The sequence below is a fragment of the Euleptes europaea genome, chromosome 19 (assembly GCF_029931775.1).
Source record: "Euleptes europaea isolate rEulEur1 chromosome 19, rEulEur1.hap1, whole genome shotgun sequence".
Classification (NCBI taxonomy): domain Eukaryota; kingdom Metazoa; phylum Chordata; class Lepidosauria; order Squamata; family Sphaerodactylidae; genus Euleptes; species Euleptes europaea.
In genome coordinates, this window is record NC_079330.1 from 17,604,513 (window position 1) to 17,629,849 (window position 25,337).

The 25,337-nt window shown below is 46.7% G+C and overlaps 1 protein-coding gene and 1 non-coding gene across 2 annotated transcripts; one reads left to right on the plus strand and one right to left on the minus strand.

The window, feature by feature from the left end:
- Positions 1-122: 122 nt before the first annotated feature.
- On the plus strand, positions 123-22,843 carry CRCP (CGRP receptor component). Its single transcript, XM_056865337.1, is given in 6 exon segments — positions 123-130; positions 8,169-8,205; positions 10,068-10,166; positions 10,978-11,072; positions 19,075-19,132; positions 22,652-22,843. Coding segments are annotated over 6 exon segments (489 nt in total).
- Positions 8,014-8,085, minus strand: TRNAG-GCC (transfer RNA glycine (anticodon GCC)). The gene has a single exon. It is a non-coding gene; the product is annotated as a tRNA-Gly (tRNA).
- Positions 22,844-25,337: the final 2,494 nt, after the last annotated feature.

Here is a 25,337-nt window from a genome sequence, read left to right on the forward strand (position 1 = left end):
CTGTCTGAGGAGAAGGAGGAGGAGGCCTAGCCGAGCGAGCAGAGACCTAGTCGCGCGGGGCGGCCTAAGCAGGCCCGGCCGCCGAGCAGCGCCGCCAGGACGAGGCGGGGGACGGCGGCGCGATGGAAGTGTAAGGCGGCGGGCGGGTCGAGATCCCCGTTTCCCTCCATGAGTCGTTCCCCCCCCCCCCACCAATCACCCCGGGCGGCTGCTGTGGGCTGGCTAATGGCCGCCTGGTCGCCTTTACAGGGCCATTGAGGGTGAGGGAAGAGGGTGAGAAGCATCCTCCTCCCCTCAGTATAGGGGCACGGGGGGGGGGCGAATCTGTCTCCCCCTCATCGTTAGGGTGGTGTGGGGAGGGGGGAGAAGGAGGAAAGGGGCATTGCCTGAGGTGACTGGTGTCCCCTTCCTCCTCCCAAGTTGGAAGCCGTGGCTTACCCGCCATATCGCCCACCCCCCACCCCCCTTTATGAAGGAAGAGGATATTAACAGTGCAATGAACACTTTGTGTGTGTAGAAAAGGGCGAGAGTCCAGTAGCACCTTAAAGACTTAACAAAAATATGTTCTGGTAGGGTATACCAGTAGTAGAAAAGGGCAAGAGTCCAGTAGCACCTTAAAGACTAACAAAAAATATTTGCTGGTAGGGTAGGAGCTTTCGTGAGCCACGGCTCACTTCTTCAGATATCTGAAGAAGTGAGCTGTGGCTCACGAAAGCTCCTACCCTACCAGCAAATATTTTTGTTAGGTATCTGAAGAAGTGAGCTGTGGCTCACGAAAGCTCCTACCCTACCAGCAAATATTTTTGTTAGATGTAGTAGCAGGCCTTTTAAAAACAACAATGATTTGCTTGCTTTTATGTGTGCGTTTGTTCTTCTGTTTGTATCTTTAAGGAAAAAGTACCGTATATAACAATAAGGGAACCCTTAAAAAAAAAAAAGAAGCAAACAAGTCTGCAATCTTCTGCACCCTGACTTGGGACTTTGCTTCATTGATCTCAGTGGGACTGAGTAAAGACATAAAAGATCAGGCTGCAAGTGTGGCTCAGTGGTAGAGCATCTGCTAGGCATGCAGCCGGTCCCAGGTTCAATCCCTAGCATCTCCAGTCAAAGGGACTAGGCAAGTAGGCGATGTGAAAGACCTCTGCCTGAGACCCTGGACAGCTGCTGCCGGTCTGAGTAGAGAATATTGACTTTAATGGACCAAGGGTCTGATTCGGTATAAGGTAGCTTCATGTGTTCTTTACCTGCAGAGGTGATTCTGACACACCCCAGGCAACCAAACTATGGTGGTTAATGCAAGGGGTTAGGGCCCCCTTTCAATTTAGAGTCTAGAGAGAGATGCATTCTGGTAAAGCTAGATTTGAGTCCAGTAGCACATTAGAGAACAATAAGATTTTCAGGTATAAGCTTTCACTATTCAAGGCTCTCTTTGTCAGATACCTGACGGAGGGAGCTTTGACTCTGGAAAGCGTATATCCCCAATATCTTGTTGGTCTCAAAGGTGCTACTGGACTCGCTTTTCTATTGCAGACCAACACGGCTATTCTCTAAAGCATTCTAGCAAGCTTGTGACAAAATGTGAGACAGTAATTTCAACATCACAGGCACCTCCCAGCCAGTGTGAAGCACCTTTGAATCCTGTTGATCTGAATGAGAAAATTAAATACGTCTTTACTGAAATCAGTGGGCCTCAAAAATGCTTGATTTTGACCGGATTGTACCCTATGTGTGTGCATTAAACAGAAGAGTGGAATAATAATTAATATAAAGATATCTCCATAAGTAAAGATCAAAGCAGAGTGAGCTCACATTTTAGGCCTCATAAATTAGAACACATTTTTTACTCTGATTTAATTAATCTGCGTTAGAAGAAGTTGATCACATACGCAAACATTCTGTCCTGTCCTGCTTGACTTTCAAGTGGCTCAGAGATTTTAAAAGTTAACTATAAAATCCCAAATGTTCCCTATAACATAGTTTAAAAATTAGAGCAAATCACTACATCATGTATCGAACACTTAGACAAATAAATCTTTCTGCTGGAAAGATAGCAGTACCATGGGCTTTGCTGGGGGTGAGGGGAATGCGCATTCCACACATGTGGCACCATCACCACAAAGGTCCTATTAACCTTAAATAGGATGGCAGTGCCTTGAGTAGAGCCTCAGAAGAGCTGCCCCCTGGGTGTAAATCTCTTCCAGGAGCCCAGCGTACAAAACCTTACAAAATGAGGTTTTCTTCTTTTCCCCAGTCACAAATGTCTTAACATATGGTTTCACACAGGTTGGATAATGTACTTGAGGGATCATTTGCAAGTGGATTTTCCTGTTTCACACAGGAGAATCCACTTGCAAAAGATTGCTAAGGCGCATTGAAAGTGCATTATCCAAAGTGTGCGAATGGATAGGGAAGTGACCTAAAAATAGTCGTTTTTAATGGATTCATTGCTAAGGCTACCCTATGCTTTATACAGGGGATAGCTGGTAATATTCTGGGAACATATTGTGTAAGACTGCATTTTTTAAAGCTGGATTAACAGATCTGGAATAAAAATGTACATGTCCTATATCCATTCCCTATTTAATACGTACAGGTAAGCTGTTTTCTGACCTAGATGTTTTAGACTGGCATTGACTTTGGAGCACAGTCTTTCCAATCCAGCTACATTTCTAATGGTAGATTTTCTGTGGCCCCTGTTTTGAGTGAATGGCGACAAAGGAAATCTAGGCCCCCATATCTGCTTATAGCTGTTGAGGAATTTTAACAACTGGTGCTGCTTTTCTCACTGCTGTGTGACAAAGGGCAAGGGGGTTAAGGAAAAGTTGGGATTTATGTAACAGAAGATTTGAATGGCCGACCCTACAAGCAGGACTGTTTAAATTGCACTTTGTAGAGGCCGTGTGCCATCCTCTTTATTTGACCTGGTACTGTCTTACAGATGTCTTACTATCTGTTGTGGATTACCGTGTCTTTGCCAGGGAGAAACCTGCTCTCCTAAGAAAGCAGTGAGGTCTTCACTAGAACAATGTGAGCGTTTTTGTTTACTCAGAAGTCCTGTTGACTTTGGCTAGGACTTACTCCTAAGTATGTGTGGGCAGGATCGCTGCCTACGAGGAACAAACAACACATGCCGTGTATCACTTTGATGCAGCAAAAAAATGCAGAAATTGTTCTGCAATACATTATCAAGTGCCCTCTCAATGAATCTTCTGGCGTATTCTGAAATAGTGCGAAGTTTTTATTTTTGCTCGAAGAGAGAACCCTTTTGTTTCAAACCTATTTGAAAAACAGAGAGTAATTCTCTGTAACCCCATTTGTATGTTCAAGCAAAATCCTGTACCACGCTGTTTCTTTGATTAAAAATCTTTCTTCCCCGTTTTCTATTGTATTTGGTCACAAGTGCCCTGGATGTACAGGGATTTCTCTAGACGGGGACGAAGTGCAAAGTTCCCAAAGAGAATTAAATTTACCTATCGACAAAAAGCCGCGACCAGCGTACGCGAGTGTGTGAGCTTGCTTGCTGAACTTTCTCCCGGGTCAGCAAAAACGTAATGAGAAGGCTACCTCAGCATTTTTTTTTCCTGAGGGGGCTTCTCCCCCTCCCATTCAATTTAAAAACAAAGCGGGATGGAACCTGTGGAAGTTTGTGGAAGAGGCATTGAACTTGTGCGAAAGTGATGAGCATGACGGTTCTTTTCAAACCGCCGGCTGTGCTTGACATAATACATTGTACTTTTAAATATGTTCCAGCAAGGGGGCTGAGAAAAGCCTCCCTCCCCCCTTTTGTATAGCTCTCTTGTTGTTTCTGCTCTCTGTCTGTTCAGCAGAACCCTTTGTCCCTAGTATGTATAGCGCTCACAGCTTTGTGATGTGCGTGTGGTTGCGGGGTTTTTCCCCCCTTGTAAATGAAGCATTCTGTTTATTTATTTTTTAGCAAAATAAAATAATTGTGCCCGCTGCTGAATCGAGGCATGCATAAATAGGAAAACTGAGCATACAACTCCTCACAGAGCCAAGTTTAAGCGGCAATAAGCAGACCTGAGTTGCGACTGTCCTGTCTGACTTTGGAGCACAGTCTTTCCAATCCAGCTACATTTGCGCTTGGGGGGAAAAAGGCCTGTGCACTGTCTAGCTGAGCAAAGGTGCGGGTGGGGATCCAGTGCTCGTTGCATTGAGAGCAGCGTGGTGTGGCTATGCAGCAACCTTCTCTGGGTGCGCATTCGGATGTATGCCATGATTCACGATCCGGCAAATGTGCAGAAGCCAGGGGCTGCCTATGGGCCTCCTTAGTTGGATCGGGGCTTGTGCATTTCAGTGGATTCAACCGCACTGAGGAAGTGGATAGATTTATTAACTTTTGTCTTATGTAAATAGTTTCAGAGAATACCCAGTTTGGTCTGCAGCAGAAGAGCTAGATTTGAGTCCACCTTTAGAGATGGATAAGATTTTCGGGGTATGAGCTTATGAGAGTCAAAGCTCTGGAGAGGGGCCATGGCTCAGCGGTAGAGCATCTGCTTGGCATGCAGAAGGTCCCAGGTTCAATCCCCTGGAGAGCCACTGCCGGTCTCAGGAGATAATACGGACTTTGATGGACCGAGGGTCTGATTCGGTATAAGGCAGCTTCATGTGTTCAAAGCTGACGAAGGGAGCTTTGACTCTTGAAAGCTCATACCCTGGAAAATCTTGTTGGGTCTTTAAGATTTTAATGGACACGAATCTAGCTGTCTTACTTAAATCTTTCTCCTTTTATATAATATGTTTTTACGTACACAGAGCAGCTTATAATAAATCCAGGACACACAGTAAATGTTTGCACTGGAAGTCAATTCTCCAAAATTCTTCCTTGTCTTCTGTGAAGTTACTAAAAGATGTTATAACATCTGCTTTTGCTCTTCTTTGAACAAGGTTTGAAAGAAAACCAAAAGGCAGTGACTTTTCTGGTTAGATGGGTAATAGTTTGTTATTTTGTCCCCTCTGCCGTATTACCATTTTATTAGCTTTTTCTAACGCATATTTATTTGTATCCTGCTGCTCCGCTCAGCTAGTGTTGCCAGCTCCAGGTTGGAAAATACCTTGATATTTTTGGGGCGGAGCCTGAGGAGGGTGGGGTTTGAGGAGGGGAGGGACTTCAACGCTATAGAGTCCAATGGCCAAAGCGGCCATTTTCTCCAGGTGAACTGATCTCTATTGGCTGGAGATCAGTTGTAATAGCAGGAGATCTCCAGCTAGTACCTGGAGGGTGGCAACCCTATGCTCAGCAGAGGTTGAACCCTAACCTGGAGGAAGGCCCTTCGGCAGGTTTTCTATCAGGTTTTCTACCAGAACCTTCCTCACGCTGGAGGAAGGCTGAGCCGAGGGTTCCTACGGAAGTGATTGTCTCTCTGTGGCCTCCAGTTCCTGACATTCCGCCCTGCCTTTCCCTTCTGTCACTCTTTGTGTGACCAAGAAATAGCAAAGGATGGGGCTAGATAGATAAGAGCAAGGTTAATTCTTTTAACTTTTAAGTTTTATTAATAAAAATGGACAGTCAACAGTAAATATAAGCATAAACTAAAAACAAATAGTCACATAATCACATAAAGTCACATAAAATACTTTACAGCCCTGCATCCATAGCCCCTTCTTGCTTAACCGAAGCTATATCTTATTATAAAATGGACATTTCTCTTCTTTGAATGGCTCTTGTCCATAACAGGTCTACACTATTAATATCATTATTTTTTGTGTTAAGCGGTTAGATTCACTAAAATATAGACCTCTTTGATTTTTGGCAACCAATCATGTATCTTAGGGGAGGTTTCCTGGTTCCACTGCCTAGCAAAGACCATTCTAGCTGCAGTTAACATATGTAATGCTACTATCGGTTGGTCTCTTGGAATTTCAGGGAGATAGTTCAACAGGAGCAAGGTTAATTCTTCATGGCTGGGGTCACCAATGAGCAGCAGTTGTGTCTTCCAAGTGCCCTTCCTTTTCTCTCTCTCTTATAAGTGAATGATCGATTGCCTTTCCCCATAGGAATGAGTGGGGAAATCCTGCACTTGGAAGGCAGGAAGGCCGGCAAAGCTGTACTCCCCACTTCTAGGGTTGCCAGGTCCCTCTTTGTCATCAGCGGGAGGTTTTTCGGGCGGAGCCTGAGGACGGCGGGGTTTGGGGAGGGACTTCAATGCCATAGAGTCCAATTGCCAAAGCGGCCGTTTTCTCCAGGGGAACTGATCTCTGTCAGCTGGAGATCAGTTGTAATAGCAGGAGATCTCCAGCTAATACCTGGAGGTTGGCAACCCTAGCCACTTTTGACCATATGTCCCAGTCCTTGCCAGCAGGGATCCCACAGGGAATCGCAGTTCGCAGTGTGTTAACTTGCTCTGTGTACGCACCCCATCTATGATGAGGGGTCTTGCCTGTAGACATTAATTAATAACCTTTATGCATAACCGGTGGAGAACGGGAAGAATCCAGGCTTGGTTCTTGAATATATCCCTCTTGTATAGGCATATGTGGTTCCCCATTTTATCCCCACAACAGCCTTGTGAGGTAGGTTAGGCTGGGAGAGAGAGACTGGCCCAAGGTCACTCGACGAGCTCCAATGATCCCAGGTATCCCAGATCCTAGGCAGATGCTGTAACCATTATATTACCCTGGGGGTGGATGATGAGAGGGAGGGCATCTTGGCCATCTTCTGGGCATGGAGTAAGGGTCACTGGGCGTGTGTGGGGAAGGTAGTTGTGAATTTCCTGCATTTTGCAGTGGGTTGGACTAGATGACCCCGTTGATCCCTTCCAACTCTATGATTCTATGATTCTGTGTGTGTGTATACATAAATATTGTGTCATGTATTATTTTGTGAACTAAGGCAGATTATAAGAGGGAGGGCAGGAATGATTGTATCGGCAGTGTTTGGCTCATGTGGCCCTTTCGTACATGCCCAGGGTAATGCCAATCACCATTTGGGAATCAGGAAGCAACTTTCCTCCAGACCAGACTAACCAGGGATTCTGTTTTTCTTTTCTTTTCTGGCCATCTTTTGAGTGTGGAACGTGGGTCACTAGGGATGTGGGGAGGAGGTAGTTGTGAATTTCCTGCATTGTGCAGGAGGTTGGGCTAGATGACGCTGGTGATCCCTTCCAACTCTGTGCTTCTATGATGCTATTTGTTGTTAAATGAAATGGCAGGGTATTTCTAAGAGAGATGTTAGTAAGATACTTTGTTACTTTTGCATAAAACAGATTATTGCCTAAAGCAGATTACTGCCAAGTTCTCAGTTCTTCTTTCAAATGATGATGCCCACAGGCTTCATCAAATAAAATCACATTATATTGGATAAAAAGAAGGCAGTACATGATATGAACTCAGAGGTGCCTGACTCGCACTTGAGTGGCATATTTTATGGCAGCTCTACACTGGTCTAAACCAGTATGAGACCGATTTAACTCATGGTTTCCACCAAAGCTGTAGTTTTGTGACTGGAAGCTGAGAAAGAGGTGTGAATCTGGTTTCCCTGTGCAGCAGGATCATTCCCTTGGCACAGCTGCGTCGGCCGGACAGAAGAAGAGCAGGCCAGCCTATAATTTTGGTGGACCAGCAGATGTGCTTAAAAGCTTTCAAGAAGGGTCGTGGTTTTATTTTTAGTGGAGCAGACTCCTTGGAGTTGCGTTCTCTTTGAAGCAAAGGGGCTTGATGGACTTGCACCGGTTTGGCTTTGATGAGGGGGTCTCAGATCACACATACATAGTCTCCCCTTCCATGAGCAGTATCAAGCGTGAATGACTCAGTGTGGATTTTTTAATGCAGGCCTTCATTGCAGAGCATACTCCTTTTAGAACCTTGTGAGGTAGAAGACAAACAGGAATTCCTTACGGTGCTGTTGGACACATGAACACATGAACACATGAAGCTGCCTTATACTGAATCAGACCCTCGGTCCATTGAAATCAGTATTGTCTACTCAGACTGGCAGCGGCTCTCCAGGGTATCAGACGGGTCTTTCCCATCACCTACCTGCCTAGTCCCTTTAACTGGAGATGCCGGGGATTGAACCTGGGACCTTCTGCATGGCAAGCAGATGCTCTGCCACTGAGCCACAGCCCCTCATTTCCTGTTGCTGCAGGAAATGAAAATCCTCAATTCCTTTAAATAATTCTGATGTCTTTTGTTTTCTTTTTCTTTTTTAGGAAAGATGGAAATGCAGCCCTTCTCAGCAATTACGAGGTAAATCGATTTGTGTTGATGGATTACATTTCTGTCCTGCCTTTCTTCCATCATGGATCGCAGGGCATTGTATCAGTGTTTTTGTGTGGGTTGTTTAATGAGACCCCCCCCCAGCACTGACCACCAGACCTGCTGAGTTTCATCAGGGTTGCTGGATCAGGTGCCCTTTGGACCCATGAATGTACAGGCACGCCCTGTTTTATTGCGCCCCGCATTATTGCGCTTCGCAGATATTGCATTTTTGAGCAAGTCTGTTGGCACCATTTTCCCAACAGCATGGGCTCACTTTGTGTCTCTGTGTCACATGTTGTTAATTCTTGCAATATTTCAAACTTTTTCATTATTTTTACAGTACATTGTTTTTTAGACATAATTCTATTGCACACTTAATAGACTTCAGTATAGTGTAAACATAATTTTTATATGGACCGGGAAACAAAAATTTCTCCCCATGTGACTCACTGTATTGTAGTGGTCTGGATTCTCCGAGGTATGCTTGTACTGTGTCACAAACAGTTGATGCAACACAATATAACACTGGTTAAACTATGGATGAAGAAAAGGGGAAAGTCCGTATTTCTATTATAGTAGTAGTAGAAGTAGGAGCCCCGTGGCGCAGAGTGGTAAGCTACAGTATTGCAGTCCAAGCTCTGCTCATGACCTGAGTTCAATCCCGACGGAAGTCGGTTTCAGGTCGCCGGCTCAAGGTTGACTCAGCCTTCCATCCTTCCGAGGTTGGTCAAATGAGTACCCAGCTTGCTGAGGGTAAAGGGAAGATGACTGGGGAAGGCACTGGCAAACCAGCCGTAAACAAAGCCTGCCTAGGAAATGTCGGGATGTGACATCACCCCATGGGTCAGGAATGGCCCGGTGCTTGCACAGGGGACCTTTACCTTTAGAAGAAATAGAAGTAGTAGATGTAGTAGATGACATCTAGAAAAACAAAAACCTTCCAGCCCATAAAGCTCTACAACCAGAAATCAGTACTGTATCACAAACAGTTTATGCAACACTGTATAGTTTATGCAACACAAATACACCATACACAATATATAATATTAGGCCTGGTACCTGAGGAGGAAAATCCAAATCTTTTCTCCCCATACCTGTGTAAGAATGCAGCAGTGACTGGAACCTAGCTGTTTTACCAGGTTGATAATTGCACACATTTTATACGGGAGAGATATACAATATATATCTGTAAATGTATGTATGTTTTACATGGGTTTCAATTGACCACTGAGGAAGGCCAAACAGGCCAAAATGCATCTGGCATGTGGTTACAGATATCAACCTTAGGAAATGCCATTGTGCTGTTTTTACGTTTTTTAAATAATGTTTATCTTGACATAGCGCTTTAAATTAATTATATTTTCATTATCTATATATTTTATTTATCCCACCCAACCTTGGGTACCCAGCTTCTGTTTTCTAGGTTGGGTTTCATTCCCCTTTTTTCTTCTAACCTCGCTGAGACAGATGAGAGAGAGTTCATCCAGCGGTTCAGTACAGCTTACTGGCACTTTCATTAGCGCTCTGTGATTTTTAACCCAGAGCTGCCTGATTTGAGAATAGATCGGGATGCATCTGCACTAAAGATCTCAATCAGTTTGCAATTGGTTTGACTGTCACAACTTCCACCAAAGCTGTATTGTGAGGGGAGGCTGAGAAATCCAGTCTTGGAGAGCACCGTCCCTTCCCGGGATTACAATTCCACATGTGCCTTGGCTGAAAGGCGCAGTGCCGAGGAGGCGCGAAACTCTTCAGGAGGGCTCAGAGCATTGGTTTGCCAAGCTTACGGAAATGTTGCGTTAGAAATCTCGCAGTGCTTAAACCTTCCTAATAAAGCTTCTTTTTGGCAGGTCTACAAGTTGCTGACTGATCTGAAGCAGCAACGCCGGGAGACTGGGAAAAGCAAACAGAGTTCTGGCCAGCAGAATCTGAACACTATCATGTATGAAGTGAGTAAAACCAGCCCGGAGGGCCTGCTGGTCGCCTGCCGCTCCCTTCTCAACCTGCGCATGCCTCCCTTGTGCAAGAGCTGCCTCTTCCTGTCCCTTCTGTCTGTCCACATCCCATGGGAGAGCTGTGCCGTGCACAGAACACAGAAGGGCTTCTGTCCCATAGCAAATGGATGGCTGGACAAGTGTTGGGGTGGTTGATTTGGGGTTCATTTCAACTCTTGGTACAACAGAAAGTGAGCAGATATATTGTAAAGTATCATTGACATTTGAAAGTATAGTTGTAGTGTTTGAAAGCCCTGTTGAAAGGGTCCCCCCGCCCCGACCCTTTAATTTTATCTGTAGCTACTTATTCTTAAAATGCTCATGTTCTCAGGTAAAATGACTTGGTCCAAAACCCAAAGCCAGCAGTTCTCCTTTGGGGGCCCAAAAGGGAGAGCATACATTTCTCTCTACTCTCTTGATCTGGTTCTGTCATGTCCACCTCTTACTTGCTTTTAAGTCCCGTTGGAACCCAGCAGAATTTAGTAGAGGATAAGGGTGCTCAGGTTTGCAACCACAAAGCCTCAACTCCCAGAAGCCTTTTTAAAGGGGGGGATTCTCTGTCCCTGTGATAATTTTGCAATCTGCCATGTCATTCTGAAACTATTGGATTCTCCCCTGGAGGAAACATTCATAAGTACAGCCTTTGCCGTGGTGTTTGATTCTTACTTTTTGGGTTCTTCTCTGGCTTAGGTTTGAATCATTTTTACATTAGACATGAAAAACAGGCATGACTAATTTGCCCACTTTTATTTTTCTGTTCCTCTAGACTCTAAAATACATATCTAAGACTCCATGTAAACACCAGAGTCCTGAGATCGTAACAGATTTCCTCTTAGCAGTGAAAAATCACAAGTTAACAAAGTAAGTATGAATAGTATTATTATTGTTATAGTGCATGATAATGCGATAAAGGATTTAAATTGTTGGCCAGAAACTCCTGTTATCTGGACAGTAGAGGCACTGGAAATAGGTTGCCGGATACACGTTGCTGGATACTGTGGGAACATTAAAATGTGCTAGAATTCAAAATGGAAATTCTGAGTCTGCACTGGCAGCTAAATCAAGTAAGGTTGTAGGAACTCAAAGTAACGCTAGATGATGCAAAGATGTATATGGGTGTTAGATCAAAGACCACAGATAACCATCCTGGGAAATCTGCAGAGCAAAAAGCATACAGGGTTTTCCCACAGTCCCCTCCAATGCTACAGCTCTTTCTGAGCCCAGGAAAGATTGCTCCCAGGGTTGCAAGATCCATGCAGGGGGAACCGCTGTGGGGGTTGGTGTGCTGAAGTGAAGAGCGGCAGGAGTATGAAATTTCAATTCCTTGTCCCTCCTCACTTGAGCCCTCCTAACCCCAATGGCTATTCCTTTCTGCAGGTCCCACGTCCTTGGGACTGATCCCTCCAGGGCTCAGAAGGAGCTGGAGCAACGGAGAAGAAAACAAGGCTACACTTCGTGCACACAGAGTGGGGGGATCCTGTCCACTAAGTTCCAAGTTAGCTTGAGTACAATCTGGTCATTTCAGTCGGCAGAAAAACTCATCCTTAGTCTTTAGTGACAAAGAGCAACTTGAAAATAACTTCAGCCAGCATGGTGTAGTGGTTAAGAGCTGCAGACTCTAATCTGGAGAACTGGGTTTGATTCCCCACTCCTCCGAATGAAGCCTGCCGGGTTACTTGGGCCAGTCACAGTTCTCTCCAGAACTCTCTCAGCCTCACCTACCTCACAAGGTGTCTGTGGGGTAAAAGGTAAAGGTCCTCTGTGCAAGCACCGGGTCATTCCTGACCCATGGGGTGATGTCACATCCCGACGTTTTCTAGGCCGACTTTGTTTACGGGCTGGTTTGCCAGTGCCTTCCCCAGTCATCTTCCCTTTACCCCCAGCAAGCTGGGTACTCATTTGACCGACCTTGGAAGGATGGAAGGCTCGGTCAACCTTGAGCCGGCTATCTGAAACCAACTTCTGTTGGGATTGAACTCAGGTCATAGAATCATAGAATTGGAAGGGACCAGGTCATCAAGTCCAACCCCCTGCACGATGCAGGAAATTTACAACTACCTCCCCCCTCCCGCACCCCTAGTGACCAGAAGATGGCCAAGATGCCCTCCCTCTCATCATCTGCCTGAGGTCACAGAATCAGCATTGCTGACAGGGAATGTGCTTAATGAGCAGAGCTTGGACTGCAGTACTGCAGGGCTGTCTGTGGGGAGGGGCAGCTATTTTGTGACTGGCTTCACCTCCTACAGCAGCCATTTTGTGGTTGCACCCACCATGCTGTGTCAGGATTCCAAAGGTGCCCGCAGTCTCAAAAAGGTTGGGAACCCCTGCACTAAGGGGACTTTTGGTCTGGTCTAGCACAGCAGTTCCCCCCCCCCCATGGCCTTGAGCATTACCACCTCTGTTTCTGCTGGGGTGGTGTTGGGAAGAGCCTCACCGTCAACAGGCACAACATCTGGCGTCATCTCCCCTCTTTGTTGAAAACAAACTGTTATAAAGACCGTTCAGTAATATAAACTGCCAAACTCCCTCCCCCCGCAACATTACAGAGCCCTAGATTATCACACTTCACTTTTACAGCCCGCAGTCGGCTGGCAGTAATCCCAGATTAGCAGCTGTTCTCCCTCTCTTTGAGCTGGAGAGAGCCTGTCTGAGGGGTTGAAGCAAGCCATCTGTGGACAACATGCATCTGGGAATCTTGGTTGCTGTTTCTCTTTTGAGGGTCAATTTTTAGGGGAGAAGTGGCAGGGGAAAGGATCCTTAAATTACCTACCATCTGCTTCCCACCCTCCTTGGTACAGCAAATGCCTGGCACGAAATAGCTGGAGGAACCATGGAAGGAAAGTGGTGTGTGTGGGTGGGTAGGCCAAGAGTTAAGCACATTCATTTCCCCCTCACCAACACACACTTGTGGCTTCCCTCTCTTTCCAAGCTCACCCCTTGCTTTGCAGCGGCAAAGTGGCAGCTGCAGTCCTTAGACCCATCTTTGCCTCTGAATGTTTAGATTTAATTCTGTTTGTGCTAATGAACATAAGGAAAGCCATGCTGGATCAGACCAAGGCCCATCAAGTCCAGCAGTCTGTTCACACGGGCCAACCAGGGGCCTCTAGGAAGCCCACAAACAAGACGGCTGCAGCAGCATTATCCTGCCTGTGATCCACAGCACCTTTGGAAAAGAAGGTTTGAGATTTCAGAGCATAGAATGAGCGGATGGCTAACTGCTTGAGCAGGCATTCTAGGTGCTGAATCAGTATGCCAGTAGGTAGCCCATAATTTGCATCCCCGCCCCCCACCAATGATCAGTTGAAATGGAAGGTTAATAAGCCCAGAGCTTCATGGTTCTCACAGGCAAACCAGTCTGTGTTCAATTCCTGTCGGCTTACCCCTTGCAAGGCGTTTTGTGTTGCATACTCCTGTCCTCCATGGGTAAAATTATGTTGCAACTTCTGTGCTAGCTCCAGTTCATGCACCTTGGCTCTCCTCTGCCAGGGGATAGTTGGAAACAATTGCCTGGAAGCCATTTGCCCTGGTGACCTGACCCCTAGGGAAGATTGGTGGAAAACATGGGGACATTTCCCCCCCTGAACCCGCTGTGTTAAAATGACCAGGAGGGGGATGTCTAGATAGAAAGTTGACAAAATTCTGCTTGCACTCTGTTTTCGATCTTAGGGAACTATGAGCGGAAGATTTGACTGGCTTTCCTCATTCTTCCACCAGGCGCCGAAGCTAAGTCTTTTCACATAAAGCACAAGGGGGTGCATTGTCATAGGATACAGTCTGTGGGGGCCTTGTTTTCAGAGTGGCAATAAATCCTGTCGGAAGCGATCAGTCGCAAGAGGCGGATGACTGAGTTTGCTTTGCAGTCACTTTTTCAATCTTGTTATCTTTTACCAGCCCTCCTGATTTAAAATACATTCTCCAAGACACATTTTGATATTAAGGTCCAGTCTCTCATCCCATTTAGCTCTTTTAGTAATTAACTTTGGGGAATTTTCTTGAGGAAGTACACCTGGACCACTACCATTTAATGCAAATTTTTTTAACGATATGGGCAGATGATCACTTTCCAGTCTTTGATGCATTTCAAACGAAGCAGTCCACATATACAGGGCCAGAGAGACTGATGTGATCCAGTACGCTAACCCCCCAAACCCCCCAAAAGGAGTAGAAGCCCTTTGAAAGGTCCTTATATGTCCCGTGCAGATTAAGAAGCCCAACTCTATCAAATTAAGCAGTTGTAAACCGTGATCATTTATACCCTTGTCTAGGGAAAGCCAGGGGACAAACCAATACTCCTCTGGAGATACCTGCATCTTATTAATGTAGGCGTTGATATCTTGCCCAATCCTGGCATTAAGTCTCCTGCCAGTATGATGTCTTCCCCAGAGAGGGTTGATTCTGCCCTTTCCATATCCGGGTCACCAGGGGATTGGCTTGAGCTGGGGTAATATACACAGATTTAAAATACTACTTTTCTCAAGGGCTTTGCAGGCCCTAAAAGTGTTGTTGTGTTCTGGGAGGGTCCACTAGAAAAAAACTATCCAAGAAGGATGCCGCTAATGAACACAGGATATAAAAATTACCAAACTGGGAATTCTCTTGGCAGGAGCCAACATTCCCATTTAAGTCACGCAGCAGGCCCTCTGGGTGGCTAATCCAAAAATAGCAGGTAGGACTCATGCCTTCTCGGTGGTGGCCCCCTCTTTGTAAAATGATCCTCTGGAGGAGCTATGGAAACCTCCTTCCTAGCTTTCTCTAGGACATGCAAACTGTTCCCCCCCCCCCTCTGGGCCTGTAAATAATTAACTGTTAACTGTATTTTCCTTCTGTCAGAATTCCAAAGGTGCTCTCAGGCTCAAAAAGGTTGGGAACCCCTGCAACTAGGTGGACTTAGCACAGTAGTCACCCCCCCGCCCATGGCTTGTAAATGATCTACCTGGTTTTAACATCTTTCATGACTGATTATAAGGGTGGGATGTGCTTTTTAAAATAGAAAAATACAGGTTGCAAATGTGAACATACTTTTCCTCAAAATGCACAGTCCAATCAGTTTTATTCGAAGTATTGTACCATCAACTATAAATTGAAAAGAAATGTTGATAATATCTACTATTTTCCGACAATTTAGAAGGAGCGGCAGACACAGGAACTGCAGCAGGATTAGAGAATTGTTCATTTAAATAGGGAAGCTGCAGATTGCCCTTTGTACTTACCTTCTTTTAAAATAATTTTTAAATGTAGTTATACAAAATGTCACGTCAGACGATCGCCAGGGATGTATCATACAAAAAGATAACAAAGAATAAGAACAAAATACCAATTGACCTATTAATAGCATTCCCATTGTTCTAGAACCGCAGAAGCTATAGGAAGTTGTGAAACCAGTTCTGTTTAGGATAGTAGAAATACTCTCTGGCTCGTAATTTACCTGGGGCCCCCTCTTACCCTGCTTGATCCACCCTGCTTGAGCTGAGCTGGCCTATCATGGACACCAGAGATTAGGGAATGCTGATCCTCTCTTTTACTTTGGTTTCCTTCCAGCATAGTTTTGTCCTACCCTTTCTCCGAGTTCACCTCTTTTTCATTTTCAGTAAGAGATGTGTCTGAATTCTAGGATGGGGGATAGTTTTCTCCCTATGTGGAAAGAGTTGCGCGCGCGTATGTGTGTGTAAAGTGCCGTCAAGTTGCAGCTGATTTAGAGCAACCCTGTAGGGGGTTCAGAGCAAGAGACTAACAGAGGTGGTTTGCCATTCCTCTGCATAGAGACCCCGGTATTCCTTGGTGGTCTCCAATCCAAATTCTTACCAGGGCCAACCCTGCTTAGCTTCTGAGATCTTATGAGATCGGGCTATCCTGGGCAATCCAAGCCAGGGCATGTTAAAAAACCCCAAATTCTGCAAAATGACAAAAACAGGCACAACTTTTTTTTAGTTGGTTTTTTTTACCCTGCTTTTCTTTACCTTTAAGGAGTCTCAAAGCAGCTTACAATCGCCTTCCCTCCCCCTCCCCACAACAGACACCTTGTGAGGTAGGTGGGGCTGAGAGAGTTCTAAGAGAAGTGTGACTGGCCCAAGGTCACCCCCCAGGCTTCATGTGTAGGAGTGGGGAAACAAACCTAGTTCTCCAGGTTAGAGTCCATCTCTCTTAACCACTTCGCCACGTTGGCTCTCTGCATGTGAGGATACTCTGCGAACAACAGAGGGCAGTACTAGTACACATATTTTGCTCCTAGCTGGAACATCTCATTGCTTCCTGAGTTGGAAGAGAAAATGCAAACAGCCCGGGGGCTTAATCTAGCAGGAAATTCATTCCAATGGGGCTTATGCAGGAGAACTCCCTGATGGGTTGTGCGCTTGGTTGGTCATCGCTGTGAAAGAAATAGGCCAAGTTATCACATAACACTTGTAACCCTTTGCAGATTTGCTTCTGTTGTTCCCCCCCCCCCCCGTATTATCGCTTCAAAACCAGCGCAGCTTGCCCATAGCTGGCATGATAAAACAATTGAAGTAAAAGTAGCATCAAAGCAAAACAAATTATAACTGTTGGGGTGGTTTATAGCTAGGATTGCCAACTCCGGGTTGGGAAATTCCTGGAGATTTGAGGGTGGAGCCTGGGGAGGGAGGGATGCTCAGCAGGAATGTGATGCCATGCAGGCCCCCCTCCAAAGCTGCCATTGTCTCCAGGGGTTACTGATCTCTGTTGTCTGGAGATCTCTGTTGTCTGTAATTCTGGGAGATCTCCAAGCCCCACCACCATGGAGGTTGGCGACCCTATTTATAGAACACTTTATGAGTGTTGAAACACTTCCCCAGCAGTCACTCTAGTCGAGTGAAGCAGCTCAGTGCTGCTGTCTCTGTGTTAAGCGGTGGGAGAGGGCTGGGCCTTCTCTGGGGCGGCACCCTGTCTGTGGGGGAGCTGCTCGTGAATTCCCTGCACTGTGCAAGTGGTTGGGCTGGATGTCCCTGGAGGTCCCTTCCAACTCTATGATTCTGCCTTGCGCTGAGCACGAGAAGCGGCAGCAGCGACCATGTTGCTCAGAGCAGCAGAGGCCGAGAGGCGCTGAAGCATAGTGCGCAGCTTGATTGCAGGGTGGAAATAACGGAAATGGCTCTCCCAAACCCCCCGAAGTGGACTTGTTTATTGGGGGCAAGGAAGAGGGTGCAAATTGTGCTGGTGGGTCGATCTCCCCGGTGCTTTTGGCATAGCTCAGCCTGCTTTTACTGTTTTGGTGAAAGCAAAAACACCTCTTTACAACAGTACTGTGTTTATATCCTCCCTGCGTGGGTTATTTTGTCCCTCTGAACATTAGTTTTCCATCCTCGAAGCCCCAGTCTGTGCAGCTCGGAACTCTGACTGGCTTTCTTGTCCCTTTTTGCCCTGCCCATCGATTGAATTCCCTGCAGCAATGATTTATTTTTGTCATTTGAAACCCAGCCAACCTCTTAATGCTTCTTGTAAAAATGAGGAGCGGTTAAAAATGCTTAGGGCTGTTTAGCTGGGAAAGAAGGTGGTTAAGGGGAGACATGACAGAGGTCTATAAAATTATGCATGGTATGGAGAGAGTGGACAGGGAGAAGCTTTTCTCCCTCTCTCATAATACCAGAACTTGGGGTCGTCTGCTGAAGCTGGAGGGTGAGAGTTTCAAAACCGATAAAAGGAAGTATTTCTTCACACAAGGCATAGTTAAATTGTGGAACTCCCTGCCCCAGGATGTGGTGATGGCTGTCAACTTGGAAGCTTTAAGGGGAGTGGGCATGTTCATGGAGGATAGGACTATCCATGGCTGCTAGTCCAAATGGATTCTAGTCATGATGCATACCTATTCTCTCCAGGATCAGAGGAGCATGCCTACTATATTAGGTGCTGTGGAACACAGGCAGGTTGGTGCTGCTGCAGTCGTCTTGTTTGGAGGCTTCCTAGAGGCCCCTAGTTGGCCACTGTGTGAACAAACTGCTGGACTTGATGGGTCTTGGTCTGATCCAGCATGGCTTTTCATACGTTCTTAACAGCAAGTCCCGAAAACTCAGCAATAGAAATCCAGTATCGAAAGGGCTGATGCAGAAGGAGGAATGTAGAGGCATCCAAGATGTTTGGTCCTGACTTTCCATGGCGAAGATGGGGACAAATGTGCACTGGAAAGGAATCCTAACAATATTTTGTAATGTTGGTCATTCCATTCCCACCTCCCAATTGATGCAAATGTGATTTCCGGAAAGTTTTTTACTAATGACGACTAGCGTTTATATAGGGATTTTGAGTGTTGAAAGGGTTTTGCTTGCATTATCTAAGCACTCCTTATAACCCTGCAAGCTAGGGTTGCTGCTCTGTGCTGCTGTGGTGTGGGCCAAATCTGGCTGTTGTGGTGTAAGATCCTCTGCAGCGCAACTGCTGCTGGTGCCATACAAGGTGAGCAGGTCAGGATGCTCAAAATCTGAAAGTGAATTTTAAGAAATCTAGCTCCAAAAAAAGGTTGAAATGTGTTTTCCAGCCATCTCTGAGGGGGCTGTAGGTTGAGTGAGTTGTGGACGGCAATGACAGCCTGTGGATAGAGAATCCTCAGCAAGGGAAGCATCAATGTTAGTGTGCCTGAACCAAGAGTCATAAGGGAAATTGGATAATCTTAACTCTTGGGCCACAAAATGCCGCGCTGCGTACAGCCGCAGTGATGAAATATTTCTGGGCATCCAAAAGCCCTTGTCCTTCACTGTCCCATGCCAAGTTCCTGCCTTGGTTCTTAGGCCCTTTGGGGTGACACGTGGCCAAGGCTTTGACCTCTAAACAAGCCAAGAAGTGTTCAAAATGCAGATGGCTTCTCTGACCAGAATCCCCAAATTACATGGTGTGTTTGTTCTTTTCTTTTGCACAGAGCAGAAAAGCTACAGCTTCTCAACCACAGGCCTGTGACCGCAGTTGAGATCCAGCTGGTGAGTTCCCAAGTTCCCAAGCATCTGAAGGCCTCTGTTAAAATTTGCCTTGGACCTTAGAAAGCAGTCGGAATACACCCATTTCTTGCCGTCTTCCTGAACATTCACCTTGTTTAGATGCTGTCGAGTACCCTTTTGTTCCTCCTGGCTTCTGAGATTTCCCTGCAGGGCTATTGCCCTCACTGTCCTAGGCCTGCTTTGCCCTCACTGCCAGTTTGATTTGACCGGCTGTGGCAAGCCACACGATTTTTGTCAATGACACAGCAGCGGTGCGCATCTGGCGTGATGGCATCAGGCGACAGTAAACAAAATCTATTTGGATTTAAATGGCAGCGGGGTCGAGGGCAGTGAGGACAAGGGAAAGGGAGCTGCCAGGGGCAGTGAGGGCAAAGGGGGAAAGGAGCCGTCAGGGTAGGAAAAGGCCACCAGCATCAGCACAACCTGAGTTTGTTTATATTATAGTTGTCTCCTGTTTTTCCAGCCAAAGTTAGCCCCCCAAGCAACTGAGACAAATGAAAATTCAGAAGCAATTTGGATTGGATTTTTGTATTGGGGAGGGGATTCGTAGTTGGAACCAGGTCTGGGCACAGAGATCAGATGCCTGGCTCCTTTCAGTAATCGAATTCCTGTTAGCTAGAAACTGGAGGAAGGGTGTCTGTCACCTGGAACTGACGGAGAGGTATCCGACTGCTTCTGGCCCTCATTGGGGGCTGTAGGTTTTAAGAACATAAGAAAAGCCATGCTGGATTTGACCGGCTGGATCAGACCAAGGCTGATCTGGAGGCTGATCCAGCTGGTTTGATTTTCCTTAAAAGGTAGAGAAAATCAGCATAGAAAAACCAGCCTTCTGCCTCTGCCCACACTTCAGCAACCCTGCCGACTTCCCTTGACCCAGTTACACTACCAAAGCTTCCAGGTCAGGCTGAGACTTTCCTGGGCAGTAGCAGTGCCTGCCAGCTTCATGGAGGATTTCGCCCCTCTCTTTGTTCTTTGGAACTCATGCCTCCAGCCTTTGAGCTCTGCTTCCCTCCGCCCCCCCTGCCTAAGCCCTATCATCCATCCTTAGCAGATGCTGCTGCCTCTGTTGGAGAGAGCTGCGTAACAAAATGGGTATTGACTGATGTTCTAACGAGAGCGCCTGAATGCCGCGGTGTCCCCTGAGCAAATAAAGCCTCTGTATTAGAGAGAGAAATGAATAGCCAAGGCAAACACTCCACCTGAGCATCTGCTCCCGTGGAAGCCCTGGGAGTTGTCGGGGCATTGATTCTGCGAGGAGGTGGGTTTTACTCTGTGTGCTCTCCCCACTCGTGGAAGTCCATTAGGCTGCTGCTGATAGTGGGCAGAGGGAAAGATTGCGGGCGGGTTAATCCCAGCGGTTGGAGAACCTTGGCTCTGAAACCTCCCAGTCTCCTCTTCCCGTGCGCCAACAAATTTGGAGCCAAAGAGGATTTTTCAGCTTTGCAGAATGGAATTGGCTTCAGTTCGTCCTCGCCAGAAAGAGGAATAATAGAATCATAGAGTTGGAAGGGACCACCAGGGTCATCTAGTCCAACCCCATGCACAAAGCAGGAAATTCGCAACTACCTTCCCAACCCCCCCCAGTGACCCCTATTTAATGCCCAGAACATGGCCAAGATGCCCTTCCTCTCATGATCTGCCTAAAGTTATAGAATCAGCATTGCTGACAGATGGCCATCTAGCCTCTGCTTAAAAACCTCCAGGGAAGGAGTATTTACCACCTCTCGAGGAAGTCTGTTCCACTGAGGAACCGCTCTAACTGTTAGAAAATTCTTCCTAATGTCTAGAATGGCTTCAACGTCTGCCCTCCTTCTTTTGAACACATGAACACACATGAAGCTGCCTTACACTGAATCAGACCCTTGGTTCATCAAAGTCAGTATAATCTAGTCAGACCAGCAGCGGCTCTCCAGGGTCTTAGGCTGAAGTCTTTCACATCACCTGCTTGCCTGGTCCCTTTAGCTGGGGGTTGAACCTGGGACCTTCTGTGTGCCAAGCAGATGCTGTACCACTGAGCCACAGTCCCTCCCCATTTTTAAATATGGTTTGTTTTTTTTAAAAAAAACACATTTGTATTTCCATTTCCAAACTATTGAAATGCATCTTTGTGAAAGCCATCTGTTTGGTTTGAAATGTGGCGCTTCGTAATGGTAGTTTGTTCGGTGCTGCCTGTGTCCATGATGCCCTTCGGAGCCACAAAGGCAAAGCCAGACAGGTACCTGCCCCCACAAGCTTACAATCTAGTCTTGGCAATGAGAAAAACAAAGCTTTCTGTATAGGTGGCTTTTTATAGCCAGAGTCCAACAGTGACCCTCCTGTGCAATGCAGCAAAAGGCTTCCTTTGGCGTAATGGAGGCTAATTCAGACCAAGATTCTCAACACAACTTGAGCTCCAAGGAATTCTTCTGGAGAAAAAGGTGTTAAGAGTAAGAAAGACCTTGGAATTAATCGCTTCTGTCACAAAATGGTTATCTTTAGAACAAAATTAATATGTTTTAAAGGCGGTGGTCTGAATTAGCATTGCTTAAGCCCACTAAAAGCTATTGCTGTGTTCTTTTTTAACCACAGTTTATTTCTTTAATCTGTTTCTCTTCTGCCCTCTCAGCCATTCTTGGCTCCAGTGGGTGTTTAAAAAACAATAGAAAATGCAGCAATCAATCAGACTGTGACCTGTGAGACCAGAAGAGCCCCAAGAAAATCAGCAGGGGCACTTAAAACTGCAAAGAATCAACAGAACGTGAAAATCTTTAAGGGGCTAACAGTACGATCCTAAACTGAGCTACACCATTCTAAATCCACTCAAAGCATTGGCTTAGAGGGGGTGTAAGGATAGAAGAAGAGTTGGTTTTTATATCCTGGCTTTCTGACCACTTTAGGGAGACTCGAACCGGCTTACAATCCCCTTCCCTTCCCCTCCCCACAACAGACACCCTTATGAGGTAGGCGGAGCTGAGAGAGCGTGGCTAGCCCAAGGTCACCCAGCTGGCTTTGTGTGTAGGAGTGGGGAAACAAGTCCAGTTCACCAGATTAGCCTCCGCTGCTCATGTGAAGGAGTGGGGAATCAGATCAGAGTCCATCGCTCCAAACTGCCGCGCTTAACCACTACATCACGCTGGCTCTGTGAAAAACTTTTTTAGCACTGTGAAAAATACTCTTTTTTTTTGAAAAGCAGAAGACAAAAGCCAGTTTCATTCAACTTAATTGAAATGGCTGTGGAATACCCGAGCATGAAAATTCAAGAGACTTGGCCCCAGGTGGCCAGACGAAGTCATAGCACCGTTGAGGTGCCACAGAAGAGAAGGACCTGTCCATCATAACTGTCCACCTTGCTTCAGAAGGTCCAAGAACCTGGAGCAGGGTCTCCAAGGGGGGGCTTCAAATGCATTGGGGACGTGTATATTTCTGGCCTTTGCCCTGGGGAGCTTACAGTCTGATGGGGCGAGAGGACAGCAAGAGCGGCAGGTCAGGTGTGAGGAGGCGCTAACCGTTTCTGATCCGCAGATAGTCGAGGAAAGTGAAGAGAGGCTAACGGAAGAGCAAATCGAATCTCTGCTCCAGACTGTCACCAGCATCCTTCCAGGAGATCCGGAGCAAGAGGAGGAGCGGCAGTCGGCCATGGCCGTCAAGGAGGAAGGAGAGCAGGCGTAGGACGGTGTCTTCAGGACTGTAATGAGGATCCTTACCCGACTCTGAAAGTTGGCTGTTGGTTTGCAACAACGATCTGCCACCCCCACTCTGTGATGACATACTTAAAATACAAAGCCACGTCACCCTGTTTTACTGTTGAATTCTTCTTACATCACAGCAGCAAACTTCGCTTACAACAGAAGGGTTTTAAAATTGGCTCTCGTGTTGGCATTTTGTGAGTGGTATGGAAAGACAGGCGTGCTTTTGGGTCGGGAGGATGCCAGGCTTGGCTCCATGTTTCTTTTCATCATGTGCTTCTCTGAGTAAGGCTTGCACACAGCAACCTCCCTAATGTCTCATTGGTTTCTTATGCTCCTGAAGAGCAGATTGGTGTGACTTAAATGTGAGGAATGCAAGGGGAGAGAAAGATCTTACACATGTAGACGGAACTGGTTTGCTCACAGAAAACCATGCAGCTTGTTTCTATACAAGGTTTGGGTACGGGTGGTGTGACTGGGACCCAGAGCGAGGTTTTGTGCAGGGGCCCTGGTGATTCTTGGTGGTCTGGCTTCCTGCCTGATCCCTGGTTTTTGTTTTGTTTTTTGCTTTCTCTCTGCCCCTCAAGGAGCCCCGTGGCGCAGAGTGGTCAGCTGCAGTACTGCAGTCCAAGCTCTGCTTGTGACCTGAGTTCGATCCCGACGGAAGTCGATTTCAGGTAGCCGGCTCAAGGTTGACTCAGGCTTCCATCCTTCCGAGGTTGGTGAAATGATTCCCCGTTTTGCTGGGGGTAAAGGGAAGATGACTGGGGAAGGCACTGGCAAACCACCCCGTAAACAAAGCCTGCCTAGTAAATGTCGGGATGTGACATCACCCCATGGGCCAGGAATGACCCGGTGCTTGCACAGGGGACCTTTTACCTGCCCCTCTCTTCTTCCTGAAGCCACCAAGGCCCCGAGCCCCCCCCCTTCCTTTCCCTGAGGGTTTTGGTTTTTTTTTGCTGTCAAGTCACATCTGACCTATGGTGACCCCAGTGGGGTTTTCAAGGCAACAGACATTCGGAGTGTAGGATTTTATTGGGTTTCCTTATGCCCAAATGTTTGTTAATTTAGCAGAGTGCACAAAGGCTACTGTGCACAGAGCAGCCCATCCAAACCTTTGTGCGTGCCAGGATAAAAATTGCTCGGAGCCTTTTGTCTATTCCACTGATATACTTTATTTATTATAGGAACTCCATTTCTGAATAGGATAGAGTAAAATATAGTTCCCTGTCTATTCTAACTTAACTAGGATGGAAGGAGATCCAGGACTTGCGTCCTTTCTTCATGGTGGCAAGGTGGAGTATTGTGCTCAGTTTTGGGCACCGCAGTTTAAGAAGGATGTAGACAAGCTGGAACATGTCCAGAGGAGGGCAACAAAGATGGTGAGGGGTCTGGAGACCAAGTCCTATGAGGAAAGGTTGAAGGAGCTGGGTATGTTTAGCCTGGAGAGGAGAAGACTGAGAGGTGATATGATAACCATCTTCAAGTACTTGAAGGGCTGTCATATAGAGGATGGTGTCGAGTTGTTTTCTGTTGCCCCAGAAGGTCGGACCAGAACCAATGGGTTGAAATTAAATCAAAAGAGTTTCCATCTAAACATAAGAAAGAATTTTCTAACAGAGCGGTTCCTCAGTGGAAAGGCTTCTCAGGAGGTGGAAAGTGATCCTTCTCTGGAGGTTTTTAAGAAGAGGCTAGATGGCCATCTGTCAGCAATGCTGATTCTATGACCTTAGGCAGATCATGAGAGGGAGGACACCTTGGCAATCTTCTGGGCATGAAGTAGGGGTCACTATGTGTGTGTGTGGGGGGAGGTAGTTGTGAATTTCCTGCATTGTGCAGGGGGTTGGACTAGATAAACTTGGTGGTCCCTTCCAACTCTGATTCTATGATTCTAAGTGTGTGCGTTCGAGTGGAGGTGTGAAGAAGCTGGAAGGAAGGATGTTTTCCCCCTGTGAGTAGCAATCTACACATGAAAGGATAGTAGAGAAAGGATGCCCAGCATCTTGACCCCTCTATCTCTCTGACTCACTAATCAAGTACCCCTCTGAAGTCTGAGGTTAAGAGACAGCGCAAAGTCCTTCTCTTCCAACACTGAGGTGGTTTGCCATTGCCTGCCTCTGCATCGTGACCGTGGTATTCCTTGGTGGTCTCCCATCCAAATACTAGCCACGGTCGACCCTGCTTAGCTTCTGAGATCTGACGAGATCAGGCTAGCCTAGGCTATCCAAATTTGCTCAGAACCAGTTTGGACCTGTTCAACACACATGGCAAGTCGAAACCAGAGCCCTGCCCCTCTCCATCTTGCCTCGCGTCACTTTGTTCGCCACACTAGGGGATCTCTGCTGCAGAAAGTGGGCAGTTCTGTGGGTGGGTGTCCCGCCACGACAGCTCTGGCTATCAGCGAACACCTGCCCCCATCCCATGCCTGGGACCCCTGCAGGTCTGTCCCGAAAGTTTGCTTTTCTTATTTGTAGAAGGTACTGAAAGGAAAGGGGAGGCTTGGGAAAAATAAGCACAGCAGT